General features: G+C 39.2%; 1 protein-coding gene across 2 annotated transcripts in view; it reads left to right on the top strand.

The window, feature by feature from the left end:
• man2a1 (mannosidase, alpha, class 2A, member 1) overlaps positions 1-21,868 on the top strand; it is a 166,989-nt gene that overhangs the window by 113,309 nt on the left and 31,812 nt on the right. Inside the window, exons 14-17 of one of the 2 annotated variants that reach the window (XM_020537284.2) lie at positions 262-492; positions 5,789-5,911; positions 9,198-9,312; positions 18,405-18,538. In XM_020537284.2, coding sequence (XP_020392873.2) covers positions 262-492; positions 5,789-5,911; positions 9,198-9,312; positions 18,405-18,538 — 603 coding nt within the window. The remainder of the gene's footprint in view (positions 1-261; positions 493-5,788; positions 5,912-9,197; positions 9,313-18,404; positions 18,539-21,868) is intronic. The other variant, XM_048594912.1, reaches the window with a different exon arrangement.

The raw sequence follows: 21,868 nt of genomic DNA, 5'->3' as shown, positions 1-21,868 counted from the left end.
AGAAGCCTGTTTTTGAAAAAAAATCTCCAATACCCATAATGAATATTCATTAACCTCTTTCAAATAGATAGCTGTATGTATTTCTACAAAACTTGCAATGAATCCATTTTTTTCCAATGGACTCCTAAGAAGCTCAACTTAGTAGAATGACTATGTTTGAAGTACACTGTGAATATTAAAGTTATTATGTCTATCAGTGAAATGAGTCAAAATTTAAGCTTTGTATTTGATATATTTCAACATTTTTTATTCTTCCAACAGATTTCCTTTGTGGCACATGTATCAGCACTAGGATTGGGGCTCTACCACTTAGTGGAGGCTTCAGATATCAAACCTGTGCTCACTGATTATACTGTGTACCAGAGTGGAAGGGAAGAAATAAGCATAGACAGTCCTTTCAAGATTGACACACTGAAAAGCTACACTGGTGATGTCACTATTGAAAATCTAAATTTGAAGGCTTGGTTTTCAGGAACTAAAGGTTTTTTGGAGGTATAAAATTGTAGGAATATGTTTCTTTGGTTTGTATAGACCTATCACAGTAATTCAGTAAACTTGTAAATACAAATAAGTGATCACCTAGTTGACTGAGCTTCCTTTGCTCTTTTGCATTAAGATTTGCATTAACAAATAAGTCAAACTAAAACATGATTTAAATTTTGACATATTTGATTCCCTTTTTTCCCTTTGTGAAAGTTATTTTTGTTCTTGCATTCAGTCACTGATGCAGTCTTCAGTATTGGCCCATCATTACTGTGTTCACTAGCACAGATGCAAGCCCTATTTTAAAAGATGCATTAATTGTTGTTGATTGTTCCTAATGATGATTCTCATGTCTACACTTTCAACTGCCCCACTCTGTTGTGGGATCTGTTTCTCTAAGTGCAAACAGAAGCATAATTCTGCCATCATCTCCTCTTAATTATGGGGGTATGAAAGCAGAGTTGACTGAAATGAATTGGCAATCTAGGTTAAAAGAAATGCCTTGCAGAGATGTAAGGTTATAGATTATAAGAGCAGGGAGGTTATGTTAGAGCTATGCAAAACTTTGGTGAGGCCACAGCTGGAGTACTATGTTTAGTTCTGGTCACTATACTATAGGAAGGATGTGATTGCACTGGTAGGGGTGCTGAGTAGATTCACCAGGGTGTTGCTTGGGCTAGAACATTTTAGCTCTGCAGAGAGGCTGGATAAGCTCAGTTTGTTTTCTTTAGAGCATAGAAGGCTGAGGTGTGGTCCTGATGCAGATGTCTGAGATTATGAAGGGCATGGACAGAGTGAATAGAAAGCAACTGCTCGCCCTTGTTGAAGAGTCAATAGGTCATGATTTCAAGGTGAACGGCAGAAGGTTAGAAGGAATTTGAAGAAAATACTGGTGGTGGGAGTCTGGAATTCACTGCCTGCTAGGGTAGTTGAGGTAGGAAACCTCATAACCTTTAAAAAGTACTTGGATGAGCGCTTAAAATGTGACAATATTCAAGGCTATGGGCCAAGTGCTAGAAAGTGGGACTGGTGTAGATTTAGAATAGTTTAGTCAATGTGAACTAAAGGCTGAAGAGTGTCTTCTGTACTGGATGAATCTATGAGATGCAAAGATTTAGATTCAGATTTATTTATTTGTCACATGTACTCAGTATAGGAATACATTAGTACAGTGAAAAGTGCACAAAGTCGCATTCACTGGCACTCACTTGGTTACAAAAACCAGAATTAAAAGATTTAACAGATCCAGAAAGTAAACGAGAAAAAAGAAAAGTCCACATATCAGAGTCCCAAGTCCCATCTCCACAATGGTACAGCCACCACTCCAATGGCTTAGACGCCCAGGAGATGGCTTCCAGTGCCGCCATGTGAAAGGCCTGTTTTTATAACCGACTGCTGCTATCTTACAGCCTGCTCTCGCCGCCGACTGCAGCCGCCTCACCGGCCGGCTCTCGCCGCCGCTGCCTCACCAGCCTGCACTCGACATTGGACCAGCCCAGTCTTGATCCGCCACCATCACACTGGCCCACGCTTGATCTGCTGTCGCTGCAGCACACAGCCCACACTTTCAGCTCCCGCAACACAATTCCCAGTCATGACCCATGTTTATAGCAAGGCACTTAGATACATTCAAGGTAATCGAGTAGAGCCAACATGGATTTGTAAAAATGAAAATCATATTAAATCGAATAAATGAAATATTTTGAGACCGTAACATGATAGAATAAAGGAGAACTGGTGGATGTAGTGTACTTAAATTTCCAAAATTCATTTGATAAAATGTTGCATCAAAGGTTATCACAGAAAAAATGGCTCATTGTGTAGGGAGTAGCATATTGGCAGGGATAAAAGATTGGCGGACTAACAGGAAGCACAAATGGGTCTTTTTCTAGTTGGCAAGATGTAATATGGTGTGCCACAGGAAACATTGCTGCAAACTTCAATTGTTTACAATTTATATAAGTGACATGGTCAAAGAGGCTGAAGCATCGTTGCCAAATTAGCTGATGACACAAAAATTGGTAAGAAAGTAAGTTGTGAAGAAGACACAAGGAGGCTGGAAAAAGATATAGGTAGGTTAAGTACATAGGCAGTGGTGTGAGAAAATATGAAATTGATGAATGAACCCAAACCTTGGCAATCTAATGTAAACTCGATCCCTCAGAGACATTTAAAAATGCGTACACTTGTGGAATCAGTTAAGCCACGGTAGGAAGTCCATTAGAGCCATTGAGTCTGTGCCAGCTCTTCATTGAGCAACCCATTAGACCTATTCTCCACCCTCTCCTCCAGCCCTAAAGTTTATTCTCCTCAGTTTCCCATGCAATTTATGCTTGAAATCATTGATTACTTCTGTTTCTAGCATCTTGGTAGCAAGTTCCAGGCCATTACCACAGCCATATAAAACTTTTCTTCCCGACATTCTCAAAATTATTATGGTGCAGAAGGAGGCCATTCAGCTCAATAACTATCTGCCAATCTCCTGTCCATACCATTTCTATCCAGTTAATCACCCAGTGCTCTGATGAATACCTCAATTGAACCTGCCTTCACCACATTTCCAGGCAGGGCGTTCCATACCCTAACCACTTACTTTATGAAAAAAAAATTCTCACATCTCCTTTGCTTTGTTGATACATCGCTTTAAATTTTTGCACTCTCGTTCTTTTTTCTTTTACGAGTGGGAACAGCTTCTCCTTATCTACTCTGTCCAGCCTGCTCATGGTTTTGAAGATGTCTACCAGATCTCCGCTCAATCTTCCCTCCAGGAGAACAGTCTCAATTTCTTCAATTTATCCTCATAGCTCAAGTTTCTCATACCTTGAACCATTCTTGTAAATTTCTTCTGCACTCTCTCTAATGCATTCACATCTTTCCTATAAGGTGCCCCCCCCACTAACTATACACGGTACTTCAGCTGAGGTCTAACAACTGCCTTACAACATCATCTCCTTGCTTTTATACTCTGTGCCTCTAGTACGCTTGTTTTTATTGGTCAGTGCATTGATTATAGCATTTGGGATGTCATGTTGTGGTTGTTCAGGACACTGGTTGGGGCACTTTTGGAATAATGCATTTAATTCTGGTATCCCTGCTATAAGAAAGATATTGTTAAACTTGAAAGGGTGCAAAAAAGATTTACAAGGATGTTGCTGGGGTTGGAGGGTTTCAGCTACAGGGAGAGATTGAATAGGCTCGGGCTATTTTCCCTGGAGTATTGAAGTTGAGGGGTGACATAATAGAGGTTTATAAAATCATGAGAGGCGTGATAAGTGTGAATAGCCAAGGCCTTTTTCCTCGGGTAGGGGAGTCTAAAACTGGAGGGCATAGGTTTAAGGTGAGAGGGGAAAGATATAAAAGGGACCTAAGGGGCAACTTTTTCATGCAAATCTCATCTGCCACCTATCCACCCATTCCACCAATTTGTCAGTGTCCTTTTGGAGTTCCATACTGTCCTCCATACAGTTTACAATTTTTGCAAGTTTTATGTCCCCTATGCATCAGGAAAAGCAAAGATTGCAATACTGACCCTTGGGAAGCTCCACTACAAATTTTCTTCAGACCGAAAATTATCCATTGATCATTATTCTGTTTCCTGTTGCTTAACCAATTTTGTATCCCTGTTGTTGCTGTCGCTTTTATATCAAGACCTATAACTTTCCTCACAAGCCTATTGTTTGGCACGATATCAAACTCCTTTCAGAAATCCATTTGTACCACATCAAAAATGTTACCCTTATCAGCCCTTTCTGTTACGTCTTCAAAAATCTTTAGCAAGTTAGTTACAACCAATTACCCCTTTAGAAATCTGTGCTTGCCTTTCCTAATCAAACTGCCTTTTTTCATGTAGCTACTAATGCCGTTCTGTATAATTGTTTCTGCCTTTGCTATTTATGAATCCCAAGATCCCATATGCTTGCCAGCCACCCTTCCTCATGCACAGGTAGTTCTGCTATAATGCGATAGTTGTGTTCTTCTGTGACCTCGCACTATAGAAAATTGCCATAGAAAATTGTGTTTTGGGAAATCGCTATACCTGTACAGCTAAAAGTTTGTGTTATTCAAACAGCGTCCACTATTCATCAATCGCTTTACAACCAATTTGTGTTAATGAAACAAGCATTACAGCAGAACTACCTGTACTTTACCTTCAAAGGTCTATGCATGTGAATCCCAGGTCCCACTGTTCCTGCACAAGCTTTAAAACTGTGCCTTTTAGTCAGTATTGCCCACCTCTTCTGCCGAAATGCATCATCTCACACTCCTCTGTAGTAAATGCCATTTCTATTTGTCCATCTATTCCAGTAGCCCACCTACATCCTGCTGCAGTCAATTAGTATATCTTTGACACTTTCTCAAGTTTGGTATAATTTACAAATTTGACAGTTTGTTCTGTAAACCAACATCCAAGTCATTTATAAATATATGTATGTCAAAAAAGCAGTGGTCCTGGCACTGACCCTTGGTGCACACCATTGTCCACCATTCTGTTTTCTGAAAAATTACTAATGCTCATAAATTGCGGTTTTCTGTCCTTAAGCCAATTTTCTACTTGAATTTAACACTGACCCTCCTATTCCAGGAGCCTCAATTTTGGTAACTAGCCTTTTACATGGTACTTTGTCAAGTATGTACTGTATGAAAGACATAGCAAGCTAGTTATTGATAAACCCTAGGTCCAGTTCATTGAGCGACAAGTAGGTATTGTGATCATCAGTTAACAAGTATAAAGTATATAAATAAGATACTCTTAGTGCAGTGATGTGATTCTGTTAAATCTGGAAATTTAAAAGATCTAAATTTGTAACACTTGAAGGAATCCTTTTATTTGTCAATTCATTCAAAATTAGGTATTTATGCTTTTCGGAACAATAGGGGCTAATTGGCCTACTTCTGCTCCTACAATTTATGATTTTTTTGGACCATGAATCGTAATGGAGCAACCCAAACCAATTTCTGCACCTATATGTACACAGAAGTAAGACCATCTAAACCTGTGGTATAATCATACTTCATTCTGGGAGTCATGTGTTCAACTATGGATATTCCCTGTACATCTGCAATTTGTACGTAATGAATGTTATTTCTTTTGAAGAAGAAAATTTGACCGACAGCTATTGCACATGTTATTGATGTAACATTTTATAGGGGATCTCATGATTCACTTGCTTATTTGTTACGACTGTACTTGTTTTGGTGAAGATAAAAGTCAAAAAGTTATCTAAATGGGGATAAATAGTCTCAAATTGAATTTTAAAACTATTTAGGTTGATAAAATATTCAAATTCCCTTCCTTTCATTTTAGAAAATAAACACCAAGGAGGATAAGAGAGAACATCAGATAAATATTCAGTTTTGGTGGTATGGAACCACAAGTAACCGGGATAAGAGCGGTGCCTACCTCTTCTTACCTAATGGAGAAGCTAAGGTAAAACAATTTTTTTTTATTTAATAAAGGCAAAAATACTGGGAATGCTGGAAATGCTCAGCACCCATACAGCATTTCTGGAAAGAAAAGTAGTGTTGTTTTATGGCTTTAGCTATGATCTGTTGAAAAATGTTAGACGTATGCTGTTATTAAACAAATACAGACCCAAGTAACAAACAGAAAGAAACTCTCTGTGGTACAGTGAATGGCAGGACTAATTAAATGACAACGGGAATGATGATGTAAGGCATAAAAACCGAAAGAACTGTGGATGCTGTAAATCGGAAACAAAAACTGAAATTGCTGGAAAAGCTCGGCAGGCCTAGCAGCATTTGTGGAGAGAAATCAGAGTTAATGTTTTGGTCAAGGGACCCTTCCTCAGAACTAGTTTGAACACCCAATCCAAAATATTAACTCTGATTTCTCTCCAAAGAATCTGCCATACCTCCTGAGCTTTTCTAGCAATTTCTGATGTAAGGTAAATAGGAAGAAAAGATAAGCCAAGCAGAGGTTTAGATGATAAAACTGTCTTTCTGAGAAATAGGAGTCATGATTAAATTCTAGAAACTATTATCCTTAATTTTTTGCCGAGTAGGAAGATGAAGTATTGTATCTATTTACGTTTTTGGTCTTGCCTTCCACCACCCTCCACTGCCTTCTCATTGGCTTTGTACTTGTGGATTATCTGTGACAGCCTGAAATGTTGGGTGGGGCTGCCGAGGCAGCAGAGTTATCCCCACTTTAACTGGCCATGCAGCTTTGGGAACCTACCAATCATGCTGATAGGTTCGTGAATGTGAAGATTTCTAATTACTAATCTGTCTTCCAAGCTCTCCAGAGTCTGTCTATCTCTCCTGGTAAGTACAGATTTATTGAGGAGTGGGGGCGAAGAGCCTATTTGGTCCCAACCTCAGGATTCCAAAGCCCACATGAAAATTCTGCTTCTTTACTGTCATTCTCTTCATTCTTTGCCTGTCCTGCCTATTTTACAGAACATGTTGCTTTTATTTATTATATGTTATCATTCACTAAGAAATAGATGTTTGTAGGTTTGTGTAATTTCAGCTGTTATGGTCTTTGAAAACATTTCTTATTGTAGCTTAATTCAGACAGTTAGTTTTAAAAACCTTCAGTATATGATTAAAGTGATTGTAGAATCATGAAATGGTTACAGCACAGAACACGGTCAATGGCCTGTTGTGTTCATGCTAGCTTTCTCCAAGAGCAGCTCCACTAGTCCAGTTGTTGCTGCTGTATTCCTGTGGGCCTTCAGGTTATTTTTCTTCAGGCTGCTTATGCTGTTCCTTTTACAAAGCCAAGTTTGAATCAGTATCCACACTTTCTGGCTGTCTATTCCATACTCTAACTACTCGCAGTGTAAAGAAGTTTTTCAACATATTTCTGTTGGTTCTCCCTTCCTTATGGCATTACCAATAACAAATGGATTGCAGTGGATTGAGAAGGCAACCCATGAGCATCTACTCAAGGGTGACTAAGGAATAAGCAATAAATGGTGGTGGAAGGCAATTATGAAGATAGTGAGTGAAGATAAACTTGTAAAGGAAGATTGAGACTATTGAGAAAGAGCAAAGGGAGTGGGCCTAATTCAAATGTAAAGATTTTTTTTTCTCCTCCAAACCTATGAATAGTTTTAAAGTGTGAAAGTAATTGAAGTAGGAACTTGAAGAATTAAATCGATCTATTGCTTCTTAACAGCACCATAATTGCCTTATAATATAAATTACAATCTATGTCTACTCCCAGAGTTAGTTTTGCCTTTTTTTGTAAACTGATGTTTTAAATAATTAACATTCCCTTCATCCATCAATAATGCACAGTGGCACAAGTGTGTGCCACCCACAAGATGCACTGCAGCAACTGACCAAGGCTCAATAAAAACCGAAAGAACTGCAGATGCTGTAAAACAGGAACAAAAACAAAGTTGCTGAAAAGCTCAGCAGGTCTGGCAGCATCTGTGAAGGAAAAATCGGAATTAATGTTTCAGGTCCGGTGACCCTTCCTCAGAACTAACCAGGGCTCCTTTGACAGCACTTTCCATTTGTTTGACCTCGACCACCTGCAATTCCCTCTAAGCCAAACACTACCCTAACTTGGAACAATGTCACTGTTCATTAACTGACACCGGAAAATTACCATATTTTATCAATTATTTAATTTGTGGTATAAACTGGTTGTATGGTAAAAGATATAACAGAGACAATAGGGCTGAAATTCCACAGATGCTCTGCAGGCCTCTTTCTGGAATAATGCTGAAGTCTAATAGAACCCCGCCAATAAATTTTCAGCTCCACTGAAACAACGTGAGCAAATTGTCTATGTTTCAGCCAGAGAGAGGGAAATTTAAAATTGATTTCAGTAAATTCTTCAAAGAGTAATAAACACGTTACATAACTCCAGCTTTGTTAACTAAGGCAAAGCACCAGCACGGTGGCTCAGTGGTTAGCACTGCTGCCTCACAGCGCCAGGGACCCGGGTTTGATTCTACCCTCGGGCCACTGTCAGTGTGGAGTTTGCACATTCTCCCCGTGACTGCATGGGTGTCCTCTGGATGCTCCGGTTTCCTCCCACAGTCCAAAGATGTGCAGGCTAGGTGAATTGGCCATGCTAAATTGCCCATTGTGTTCAGGGATGTGTAGATTAGGTGGGTTTACAGGGGAATGGGTTCTGGGTGGGATGTTCTGTGGGTCAGTGTGGACTTGTTGGGCTGAAGGGCCTGTTTCCACACTGTAGGGATTCTATGATTCTGTGAAAATAGTTTAAGAACGTTTTCTAGATGAATGGACTTGATCATCCAAATCCAAAAACCTATATTCCAAATTTTTTTTTGTCATCAAAGGTCAAAAATGATGTGAGCTTTTATATTATAAATCTTCAAAATACAAGTTGTACAAATTTTTGTCATACGAGCTTAATCATAAATGTACTAACTGGAAACACTCATCAAACTGACAGCCTTGGTTATCAGCACTTGTTGTGGCATATTCTATGTTAGACAACACAGCTCATGGAAGGAGGAATTGGCTTTATGCAAAAATATCATTGACAAATATTTAACCATACAGATCTTCCCTGCCCTTGAATAACTTTTCCAAGATATTTGACCTCCTTTCATCTGCAGTCCTCCATTATGTTCAAGAATGGAACAGGTGTGTTAATGTGACAATAGTGCATCTTTGAAAAACACACTGAACTTTAAATGTACATTAGAATGCTACTTAGTAATTTAGAATACACTTATCTAAATTATTTGAACCTTCATTTCTAGCTGTATGTTCCTTCAGAGCCTCCTATCTTGAGAATAGCTCGTGGCCCACTTTTCTCAGAAGTGATATGTATCTACCAACACTTCACGCACTCAGTACGGCTCAATAATGTGCATGGTAAGAATAACTACTGTTCTGATAAATTTTTGTCTCATATTATAAATTCCTGACTCTTTGACTCTGAAACTGTTATTATTAATTGCTTCATAATACATTCTAGTATTGCTACAAAAAACACATACTTTGTCAAAGCATTTTTTTAGTCTCTGACTTGCTCTTGTATCCACTGTGTTTATGTGGCAAGTGCAGTTGAGTTTCTGGTTAATGGTTACTCCCAGGTTGTTGATAGCAGGGGATTCAATGACGGTAACACTATTAAATATCAAGGGGTGGAGATTAGATTTTCTCTTATTGGAGACGATCCATGCCTGGCATATTTGTGGCACGAATATTACATGCCACTTGTCAGCTGAAGCCTGGATATTATCCAGATCTTGTTGCATTTGAAAATGCACTACTCCGGTATCAGCAGAATCATGAATGGTGCTGAACATTATACAAACATTGGCAAGCGTTGCCACTTCTCATGGAAGGAGGGAAGGTCATTGATGAAGTGGCTGAAGATGGTTGGGCCTAGGATGCTACCTTGAGGAACACCTGCAGAGATATCCTGTAGCTCAAATGATTGACCTCCAACAACCATGACGATCTTCCTATGTGCCAGGTATAACTCCAACCAACAGAGACTTTGTCTCCATTCCTCATTGTTTCCAGTTTTGCAAGGGCTCCTGATGCCACATTCGGTCAAATGTGGCCTTGATGTCAAGAGCTGTCACTGTCACCTCACCGCTGGAACTCAACTCTTTTGTCCATCTTTGAACCAAGGCTGTAATGAGGTCAGGAGTGGCCCTGGTGGGCGTCACTGAACAGGTTATTGCTCAGCACATGCTGCTTGATAGCACTGTTGATGACACCTTCTATCACTCTACTAATGATTGAGAGTAGACTGATGAGGAGGTAATTGCTTGGTAGATGCTAGTCCTGTAACTGTACTGGAAAAGCTTGGCTAGGGAAGTGGCAAGTTCTGGAGCACAAATCTTCAGCTAGAAGTACCAAGTGGATGATCAATTGCAGCCATCCATCGGAATGTTGTCAAAGCCTGCAGCCTTTGCAGTATCCAGTGCCTCCAACTGTTTCTTGTCATTTTGTAGAATGAATCTAATTGCCTGAACACTGGTAACTGTGATGTTGTGGACCGCTGGAGGAGGCTGCGGTGGTACTTCTGGTTGAAGATTGCTGCAAATGCTTCAGCCTTGTCTGTTGCACTGATGAGTTGATCTCTTGCATCATTGAGGAAGAGGATATTTGTGGAGCTTCCTCCATTTTCTGAAGAAGGATCCTGACCCAAAACGTCAGCTTTCCTGCTCCTCTGATGCTGTCTGGCCTGCTGTGTTCCTCCAGCTCCACACTGTAATCTCAGACTCCAGCATTGCTCCATCCACCATTCATGATTGGATATGGCAGGATTGCAGAGCTTAGATCTGATCCATTGGTTGTGGGATTGCTTGGCTCTGACTGTCATTTGCTGCTTATGCTGTTTGGCATGCAAGTAGTACTGTTTGGTAACTTCACCAGGTCAACATCCCATTTTTACACAATTCTGGTGTTGCTCCTGGCCCTCCTGTACACTCTGTTGAATCGGGGTTGATCATCTGGCTTGATGGTAGTGGTTGAATGGGGATATACTGGGCCTTGAGGTTGCAAATTGTGTTGGAGTATAATTCTGCTGCTGCTGCTGATGGCCAACACCACCTCGTGGATGCCCAGTCTTGAGTTGCTAGATCTGCTTGAAGTCTTTTACTTTTTGCAGTGATAACACAATGGAGGTGTGAAGGCGGGACTTTGTCTTCACATGGACTGTGCGGTGGTCACTTTTACCAGTATTGTCATGGACAGAACCTGCTGGTTGGTGAGCAGCAGAGTAGTGAGCCACATGCAATGTATTGATTAGCAGTAAAAATTTCTAGTACAAGGTGGTGAACAGCAATGCCAAAATGTTTAGCTGCCTTAGGCTTCTTTCTGGCAGTGATTCAAATCTGAAGATTTCTTTGGACATGGCTTTAAGAATTCTATTCATGCTGACAGCAGCAGGAAAAGCTGAACATTCAAGAGCCATACTGAAGAAAACTTCCGGGCAAGATTCAATAAAGTGGAATCGACACGGTAAACTGACTTCGACTGTTAACTTTTTTGCTTCAGCGCATCTCAAGAACTTCCCAGAGTTGGTACATTAGTCATTCCAACGCAGTTACATACTACATGCAACCCGAGTCAGGGTTCAGGCAGAGAGATCATAGACATCTGAGGCTCCGTGAGTCAAATTAAAATCCCTGGTGGAAAGGGAAACTTTAAAAGGAAGTGCAGAATTACAAGGTGGAAATGTTAGAACTATTGAAAGATGCTTACAACTCTGATCGAATGTCACCACCTTGGCAGCAGACAGTATGATGTGTGGCTACAGTAGGAGAAATCAAATGCCACTGTAGCAGTTCAAGCCAAAGCTGGAGACCTATGGGCATCACAAAGCAACAATTAAACTGATAAACGGACAAGATTTAATGGAGGAAGGAAGTAAGGTTACTTTTAGAGGATCACTGGAAATGTGGGAGGTCCGTTACTAAAAACCATGCTAAGGCTCGGAGGCATTTATTCCAGCTGCACACGGTGTAAGTCGTTCAGGAGAAATGAGGATTGTTATTAGAGCTTTCAGATTGCAAGAATCAGCCTGAAAGAAAAGTGATTTAACAGATATTATGATTAGAGCCAAAAGGCAGTGGGATTAATTCAGTCAAGCAGAAAACAGGAATCATTTATTTAGGCTGCAAATAGTACGATTCATCAGGAGAAACTGCAAAACATGCTTCATTATACCTATGAAAGACATTTTTGACTGCTAAAACACAGGAAAACCTACCATCAGCAACATGCTATTACTGCAAATTAAAAGCCTATAAGCAAGGAAACTAAAAATCATAAAATATAACAAAGAACTGCAGATGCTAGAGATCTGAAACAAAAACAGAAATTGCTGGAGAAACTCAGCAGGCCTGGCAGCATCTGTGGACAAAAAGCAGAGTTAACATTTTGAGTCCAGTGACTCTTTATCAGAACTTGCCAGTGTTGTTGATATAAAAAACCAGCAACAAATTTGTCAGGAAAATTCAATTTTAGAGACAGATCAAACAGAACATTGATTTGGACATTTTGGAAATGATAATTCTTAAGATACAGAATAGCAAATCAGATACTAAACCAGCAGATGAACAAGTAAATACACTTCTGTTTACTATTGACAATATAACTGATGACATTATAACTTGTCAAGGGGTGAAGGAAGAAACAGATACTTCTGAAGAACTACTGAAAGCCTTTGTCAATTATTCTTATCTCAGAACAAATAAAATTCTTGAAAGAGAAAGATTTATCAGAAAAGTTCAGCATTTAATGGAATCCATAGATACGTAGATTAATGATCTCTGCAGATTAGTGAGAAATACAACTGAAAAGCAATCCTCCACCACCATCCTCTGTCTTCAACCTTTAAGCCAGTTCTAAATCCAACTGGTTAGTTCTCCCTGTATTCCATGTGATATAACCAGTCTACCATGAGAAACCTTGTCGAATGCCTTACTGAAGTTAATATAGATCACATCCACTGCTCTGCCCTCATCAATCCTCTTGGTTACTTCTTCAAAACACTCAATTAAGTTAGTGAGACACGATTTCCCACTCACAAAGCCATGTTGACTATCCGTAATCATTACTTGCCCTTCCAAATACACATGAATCCTGTCCCTCAGGATTCAACAACTTGCCCATCACTGATGTCATGCTCACCAATCTATAGTTCCCTGGCTTTTCCTTCATCACGTGTCTTAAGTAGTGGCACCATGTTAGTCAACCCCCAGTCTTCCGCACCTGACCTGTGGTTTTTGATGGTACAAGTATCTAACCAAGGAGCCCAGCAATCACTTCCCTAGCTTCCCATAGAGTTCTGGGATACACCTGATCAGGTCTCGTGGATTTATCCACCTTCATGCGTTTTAAGACATTCAGTACCACCACCTCTCTAATATGGACATTTTTCAAGATATTGTTATTTATTTCCTCACATTCTTTATCTTCCATATGCTTCTTCATTGCAAACATTGATGCAAAATACTCTTTTAGAATCTCCCCCATCTCCTGTGGCTCCACACACATAGTCTTGCTAATCTTTAAGGGGCCTTATTCTCCCCCTAGTTACCCTTTTGTCCTTCACGTATTTGTAGAATCCCTTTGGATTTTCCTTAACCCTATTTGCCAAAGCTATCTCATGTCCCCTTTTTGTCTTCCTGATTTCCCTAAGTATACTCCTACTGTCTTTATACTCCTCTAGGGATTCACTTGATCCCTGCTGTATACACCTGACACATACTTCCTTCTTTTTCTTGACCAAAACCTCAATTTCTCTAGTCATTCAGCAATCCCTACACGTACCAGCCTGGCCCTTCACCCTAACAGGAACATAATGTCTCTGGATGCTCGTTATCTCATTTTTGAAGGCTTCCCATTTCCCAGCCGTCCCTTTCCCTGCGAATATCCGCCCCCAATCACCTTTTGAAAGTTCTTGCTTAATACCGTCAAAATTGGCATTCCTCCAATTTGGAATTTTAACTTTTGGATCTGGTCTATTCCTTTCCATCACTATTTTAAAACTAATAGAATTACGGTCACAGGCCCCAAAGTGCACCCCCACAGACACCTCAGTCATCTGACATGCCTTATGTCCGAAGAGTAGGTCAAGTTTTGCATCTTCTCTAGTAGGTACATCCACATACTGGGATCAGAAAATTTTCTTGTACACACTTAACAAATTCCTCTCCATCCAAGCCCTTTGCATGCTGGCAGTCCCAGTCTATGTTTGGAAAGTTAAAATCCCTTACCATAACCATCCCATTATTCTTACAGATAACTGAGATCTCCTTACAAATTTGTTTCTCAATTTCCTGCTGACTATTGGGGATCTATAGTACAATCCCAATAAGGTGATCATTCCTCTCTCGTTTCTCAGTTCCACCTAAATAACTTCCCTGGACATATTCTCAGGAACACTCTCCCTAAGTACAGCTGTAATGTTATCCCTATTCACAAATGCCACTCCCTCTCTTCTCTTGATCTTCCCTCCCCGAACCTTTCTATCCTTCCTGTAGTATCTGTACCTTGGAACATTAAGCTACCAGTCCTGACCATCCCTGAGCCCATGCCTATGTAATCGCTATGATATCCCAGTCCCATGTTTCCAACCATGCTTCGAGTTCATCTGCCTTACCTGTAGGTCTCTTGCGTTGAAATAAATGCAGTTTAATTTATCAGTCCTACCTCATTCACTGCTTTGTTTCTGCCTGCTCTGACTGAATCGCTCCTTTTCCTAACTGCACCAGGCTTAGACTGATCTCTTTTCTCACTGTCTCCCTGGGCTCCCCCTCCCGAACAGCTATAGCAAATCTCTCCACCAGTATGTTAGTCCCCTTCCAATTCCAGTGCAAACTGTCCTTCTTATACAGGTCACTTTTATCCAAAAGAGATTCCAATGATCGAAAAATGTGAATACTTCTCCCCTGCACCTACTCCTCAGCCAAGCTTTCATCTGCTGTACCCTCCTAGTCCTAACCCTCACTAGCTTGTGGCACTGGGAATAATCCAGGTATTACTACTCTCAAGGACCTGCTTTTCAAATTCCTGCCTAATTTTCTATATTCTCTCCTCAGAATCTCATCCTTTTATCTTCCTATGCCATTAGTTCCAATATGTACAATAATCTCCTGCTGGACCCTCTCCCTTTTGAAAATTCTGCATCCTGTCCAAGATATCCTTGATCCTGGCACCAGGGAGGCAACACACCATTCTGATGTCTCTTTGGAAGCTCCATTTCTATGTGGTCTCAAACCACCAACCTCTTGGTTAGCACCCGAACGTGCTACCTAATTGTACCACAGAGACTGGCTTGTTAAATTGTTTGAAGATGTTCACATTGTGTTTCAGAATGGTTGACAAACTTGATGGTGGAATCCTCCACCTTTAGCTTCATATCATGATTTTGCACCAACTTCACCTTCTCTCTGACAACAAAACTTTCTCACACATTTAGTCACAGTCTGACTCTGTACATCCTTTCATAAGGTGCTCACAATTGATGGTTCACCCAGGTATGATTTTGCATCCTTGTGCCATCTAGCTCTATCCTGATTGGGCAACTTGCTCGTATGAGAATATTTCAGCTGTAGCTAATGTGGAGCATTTTGGCTTATCGAAGACTTCATTTTATTTCTGTTCTGCCGATAGGAATAGTTGAAAATATCAACATAACTGAGTTTCATGTCATCTGAATTTGACTCCTTGTGCTCTTGTTGTACGTAGGTACAATAGAAATTCATTGAGATCTAGTAATGGTAAATAGAGGATAAGATATAAGTAGACTTGTTCATCCAAATATCTAGGTTCAATGTCCGATATGATCAGAGAGTCAATCCAGGAGCCATTTCAATGTAGAGTATGAGTTGAGGCTGTGATAAAGTTTGTGGAACTAAGAGATGAGAGAAAATGTGACCTATCACTTATATCCCAAGAACAAATTTTAAAAGTAACTTGGGTGTCCAGTAGTTTCTATTTTCATCTTCATACTGGAAATATATTTGGAAATGCTTAGAAATTTCTCTTAATATTCTCTGCCTTTTGACTTTCATTTTCTCTTTCACTTGATTGCCTGGATTCTGTGTTCCGAAGAAGATATATTGGGCTCAAAACATTAAGTCTATTCCTCACCTCTCAGATGCTGTTGGGCCTGTTGAATTTCTCCAGCACTGTTTGTTTTTATTTCAGATCTCCCGTATCCACAGTACTTTGTAAAAACAAGGGTGATAGGTGTTTGGAACTCTCTCCCACAAACATCAATGGATGCTGGATCAGTTCTTAATCTTAAATTAAAGATAGATAAACTTTTGTTCAGTAAAGTTATTAAGTGATATGGACCAAAGGCAAGTATCTAGATTTAGGCCACAAATCAGTCATGATCTCATAGAATGGCAGAACAGGCTCGAAGAGCTGAATGACCTACTCTTGTTCCTTTGTTCCTAGTAGGATACAGGTCACTTCAGGGATCGAGAAAAAAGGCAGAGAGACAAAATTTAACAGTAAACAAAAAAGTAGATGAGAGGTAGTAAATAAGAATTCCAGATGATCACACTATTTTGAGAGTGTAAGCTAAAACCTATGAGAGAGAAAAGATATCCAAACATTCTGCTTGTGTATTGTTTTATATCTCGTCACATCTGTTGTTGGGTATGCTTTCTGTCAATGCAATTGCTCCTCTGTTGTAACTATGTAATGAACACAATACATCAAAATAGCTGTAACCATCAAAGAATTATTCATTTATGGAATGTGGACATCACAATCAAAGTCAGCATTTATTGTCCATTGCTAACTGCTGTTGAGAAGGTGATAATGAGTTACCTTCTTGAACCATTGCAGTCTGTACGATCGATGTAGGAAACCTAAAATGCTGTCAGTTACAAAGTTTTGGCCCAGTAACAATGAAAACATAGTGATGTGTACCAAGTCTAGATGATGTGTAATTTATGGCAGCAAGCTTGGAGATGAGGAAAGGCTGAGGGTCTTGAGGTTGTTTTCGTTAGAGAGAAGAAGGTTAAGAGGTGACTTGATAGAGACATACAAGATGATCAGAGGATTAGATAGGGTGGACAGTGGGAGCCTTTTTCCTCGGATGGTGATGGCTAGCACGAGGGGACATAGCTTTAAATTGAGGGGTGATAGATATAGGACAGATGTCAGAGGTAGGTTCTTTACTCAGAGAGTAGTAAGGGCGTGGAATGCCCTGCCTGCAAAAATAGTAGACTCGCCAACTTTAAGGGCGTTTAAATGGTCATTGGATAAACATATGGATGATAATGGAATAGTTTAGGTTAGATGGGCTTCAGATTGGTTTCACAGGTCGGCGCAACATCGAGGGCCGAAGGGCCTGTACTGCGCTGTAATGTTCTATGTTCTATGTTCTATGATGGTGTTCCTGGTTTTTGTTTTATTTATTTATTGTCAGCTGTGTCTTGCTACAAAAATGCAGTGAAAAATGTTGTATGGTGTCACCGCTCTCTGCCACTTTCCTAAAATATAGAAAAATAAACCAAAACATAGAATATAAAGACTGAAAAATTAAGAAATTAAAAAAGTGTCCAACTTTACATTCCTTCGTGGTAAATGCTCTGGCATGGGCCAGGGGCTTGGTGGTCAGGCATGAGTCTCCTTCGCCGCACTGCTGCCGCTGGAATGACAGTCGCTACTCTTCGGCACCATCTCGCCTCCGCTGATGCCCTCACACTATGAGCCGTTGCTGGATCTTGCCAATGCAGATGCCACCAATGCTACCCGGTACTTCACTGACCCAAATTCGACTCTGCCGTTGCCATGAGTCTGCTTCGGGGCTACTCGCCAATGCAGCTGCTGCTGATGCTGCTGGGTCTCATACCAAATTGATCTCCCCCCAGCTCCTTGAATCTGCACTGGGCGCAGATGCCATCAGGAACCCAACTCACCTCTGCCGCAGCAGCCACAGTCACGTGTGGCCCTTGTTCTTCTATGTGTTTGAGGCCCTAAGTTTGGAAGATGCTGTTTAAGAAACACTGGTAGATGATATATAATGTTATAAATGGTATATTTAAATTACAGATAATTAAGAGTAAAAAAGGTCGAGGGTGTGAAGAAAGAGTATAGGAGTGGAGCTAATGTAACAGCTCAAAAAAAGTGATGACCAATATGGCTTCATTTTGTCTTGTATGATACAATAATTTAAAAGGACTTTCATATTTGTTTAGTTGATTCTTGTATAATCTTTATACAGAAAGATACTTTGCAAGCAAGTTTACAGAACTTGGAAAAATTGTTCACAGCAAGTGTCAACAAACAGTGTGTTTTCTCATTAGTTATTAAAAGGAACATATTTATCCTCCAAAGCAACACAGAGCAATGTTGTGTGTCAGATGGCATTTACTAGATATTTGTTGCTTGATGTGGAACAACTCTGGAGAACAGCAATGCAGAATTACTGTTAGTTTTTGTAAATATGTGTATTCAACTTTTTTTTTCTGATACAGGGATTGATGGGCTGTCATTGGAAATCTCTAATATTGTCGATATTAGGGGGGAAATAAATCAAGAAATTGTCATGAGGCTGACCACAGATGTCAAAAGCAACAATCAATTCTACACTGACCTGAATGATTTCCAGGTACTTACACCATTTGAAATATGTGCAGATCGCTTTAAAAGCAACTCTGCCCAAACAACAGTAATGGTTAATCTTAAATGTTATTTAACATTTGTAGCTTACTTTCAAGGCAGTCATGGTGTCTTGTTATGGTGGAGTCTGTTAGCAGTTTTAATTTAAATGTTTGCAGGATTCACTCGTTTTGCTTATAAGTTTATAATTAGAATGCTGATGGAGTTTTTGTTTTAATTTAATTGAACTGAGCATGTGTTTTACCCACTTCAATTAATAGAATTCTGGCTGTAATATTTGTAGATTATCACATAAATAAATACTCATCATGAGTATTATTGTTACAGTTTTTTGAGTGTAATCAACAACACCCCCACATGCAGTAATGATAATAAGGGAATGGCAAACTCATTCATTGTCTTTATTATATAGTAAAACATGTCATACATTGATCTAATAATCAGTTGGCTGTATATGCTTAACTCAGAAATTTAGAAAATCTGATGAACAATTTCAGAGAAACTGATAGAACTACAAATAAGTTGACAACTCAAAAAGTAACATGCAATTGAATAAACAGTCTAGAATAAAGGCACATGGTGAATGTGATAGTTTTAATGTAACTAACTTGAATATTTTTATTACATTGAAAAATGGGGTATCTATAATTGACAAGACATACAACATATGAAAAACATACAGTCAGTCTGTAATGGGTCAGAATCTGAGCTCTAGATTTCTAGAACACGAGCAAGAAATTCATCTCATTATGTCCAATTTGGATCTTTAAAAGAAATATACAATAGTTGGTTCTGAAGAAGTCATATTGGACACGAAATGTTAATTCTCCACAGATGCTACAAGACCTGCTGAGTTTCTCTAGTACTTTGTAATTTTGTTTTTATTTTGGATGTCAGGCATCAACAGTACTTTGCTTTTACAGATGAATATGTTGTCTTTCAGATGAACATTTTTCACTGTTGTATCTTTTGCTAATTGAATTTGCACTGCCGTTCATTGTCCAATTTCATTACTGAGGTAATAAGGCAAGAATAAAGCTAAGCTATGCATATTGTATCTGACTTGATGTTCTTCCAAAGCAGTATAATCTTACAGAAGCAAATTTGTACTTTTAAACTATAAGCTTTAAAAAATATAACCAGCCTTAAAATAGCTACTTAATTATTTTTAACGTTTTGTCAATTAAAATGTGGTTGAATATGTTAATTGGTTAATCTTATATTTTTTGCTGGCTCCTAATTATATAATAAACCATAATTAATACATGTCATTAAAAGAAGCTTCAAATTTGCACCTTGTTAGTACAAAATGGCTCTTTTTCAAACAATTAAATAATGACCCCTTTTCCTTATGAAACTTAGCAAAAGATATGTTTTTATAAAAAGCTTCTAAGATTGCCTAATTAAATCTTAAACTAAAATCTAAACTCAGAATTACTCACACTGGATGTGCACTGCTTTTGACTGAAAATGTTCAGTTTGCTACTTTCTGGAGTATGTTGAAGTTATATTATGATTCTCTTTCACAAAGATGCCATCCATGATGAAACTCAGGAGTAAGTTCTTTAGGAATCGAGTTTTACATGCATTTTTAAAAAAAGCTAGATAAATAAGTAAGGGAGAAAGCATAGAAGAATGTGCTAAGATTTTTAAGGATTTGTCTTTGAGGCATGGATATCACTGGCTGGGCCAGTACTAATTGCCTATCCATAAATCCCCTAGGAGAAGATGGAGGTCATGGAGAGCTGCCTGTTGAACTGCTGCAATCCTTGGGTTTAGGGACATTACAGTGCTGTTAGGAAGGGTAGCATGGGCAAGTCGGGCCGAAGGGCCTATTTCCATGCCATAGACTTATATGACTCTAAGTGTGAGTTTAGGTAGGAGGAATGAAGATAAAGAGTATTTCTTAAATGGTGAAAGTTTGGAAAGTGTTGATGTCCAAAAGGATCTGGATGTCTTTGTGCTAGCTTTCAACTAGCACGCAGGTGTAGTGAGTGTTTTGGATGTCAAAGAGTATGTTAGTCATTGCTCCAGAGGTTTTGAGTACAGGAGCAAAGAAGTGCTGCCTCACTTGTACAGCACACCAGTGAAATTGCACCTGGATTATTATTATGTGCAATTCTGATCCCCTTGCCTAAGGAAGTGCAATGGAAGTACACAAGATTGATTCTTAGATTGGTGGGACTGTCCTACGAGGGAGATTGAGGAGACTGGGCCTGTATTCTCTGGAGTTTAGAATAATAGGAGGTGGTTTCATAGAAACTTGGAAATTTCTTAAAGGAATAGATGGAGTAGATTCTGGTTTGAATTGTATAACATTCTCTGGTTAACTATCCAGGTAAGTACTGGAACTGTCCCATGTTTCTGAATGTAGCTCAGAGTTGGTGATATTAATGAAGCATCCCAGAGAGCAGAGGAATTGCCCACTGGAAATTTAAAATCCAGGCAATTCCCACAAGGTTTGGTGCATCAGGATTTTCACAGAGCCCTGATGCATATCTTCAGTAATATGTATGGTTTATAACAATATAGAGACCCCTTAGTAGATTTTTGACCCAGAATGTTATAACCCAATAATTACAGTGAAATAATAACTCAATATTCGAATTAGATTGGTTATATGGAAGGGAGTTAAGAAGATGTAGGAACAGGAAGAGTACATATGAAATTACTTTCTTATATAGACGATAAATGTGAATACAAACTGAGCTGATACTCTGGCTCTTGACAGATAAAGATGTATATTTGAAGTTTGAAGCTGATTAGTGGCCTAGATATCTTCCTGTTTTCAAATTGAAAAGATAGATTTTACAAGATTCTAGAAAAATACCAGTTACCTAACTTCAAGGTAACTTCTTACATGCCAAATTTATTTGTTTCCTTGAGTTCTAAGATGATAGTGGGTAAATATACATTTTCAAGTTGATGGAATAATGGTCAGTGTTTCAGAGCTTGATCTCCAAAATTCTAGAATTCTATGTAGAATAACTGGAATTTGACTTAATAACATAAATCAATGGCCATTGTGTAACACCTCTATTTACAAAAAACAAATCTTTGAACTCACCGTGAGCAGTACCACAGGCAAGTGCCAATTTATTAGAAATCTTGCATATAGTGTATGCCATTGCACATTTTCTATTTTTTTTGTTTCTCAATTACACCTAATACTTAAATGTCATACGAAGGCAAATTTGCTGTGCTAATCTAATCCTCCATACCTAATAGATGACTTTTTTTAAAGTGATTAACTCCAAAATCTTAGACAACAAGGTGCAGGGCTGGATGAACACAGCAGGCCAAGCAGCATCATAGGAGC

Source organism: Rhincodon typus, chromosome 3 (assembly GCF_021869965.1).
Source record: "Rhincodon typus isolate 14 chromosome 3, sRhiTyp1.1, whole genome shotgun sequence".
Lineage (NCBI taxonomy): Eukaryota > Metazoa > Chordata > Chondrichthyes > Orectolobiformes > Rhincodontidae > Rhincodon > Rhincodon typus.
Note: the sequence above shows the minus strand (reverse complement) of the source record. Positions and strands in the feature narration are given on the sequence as shown.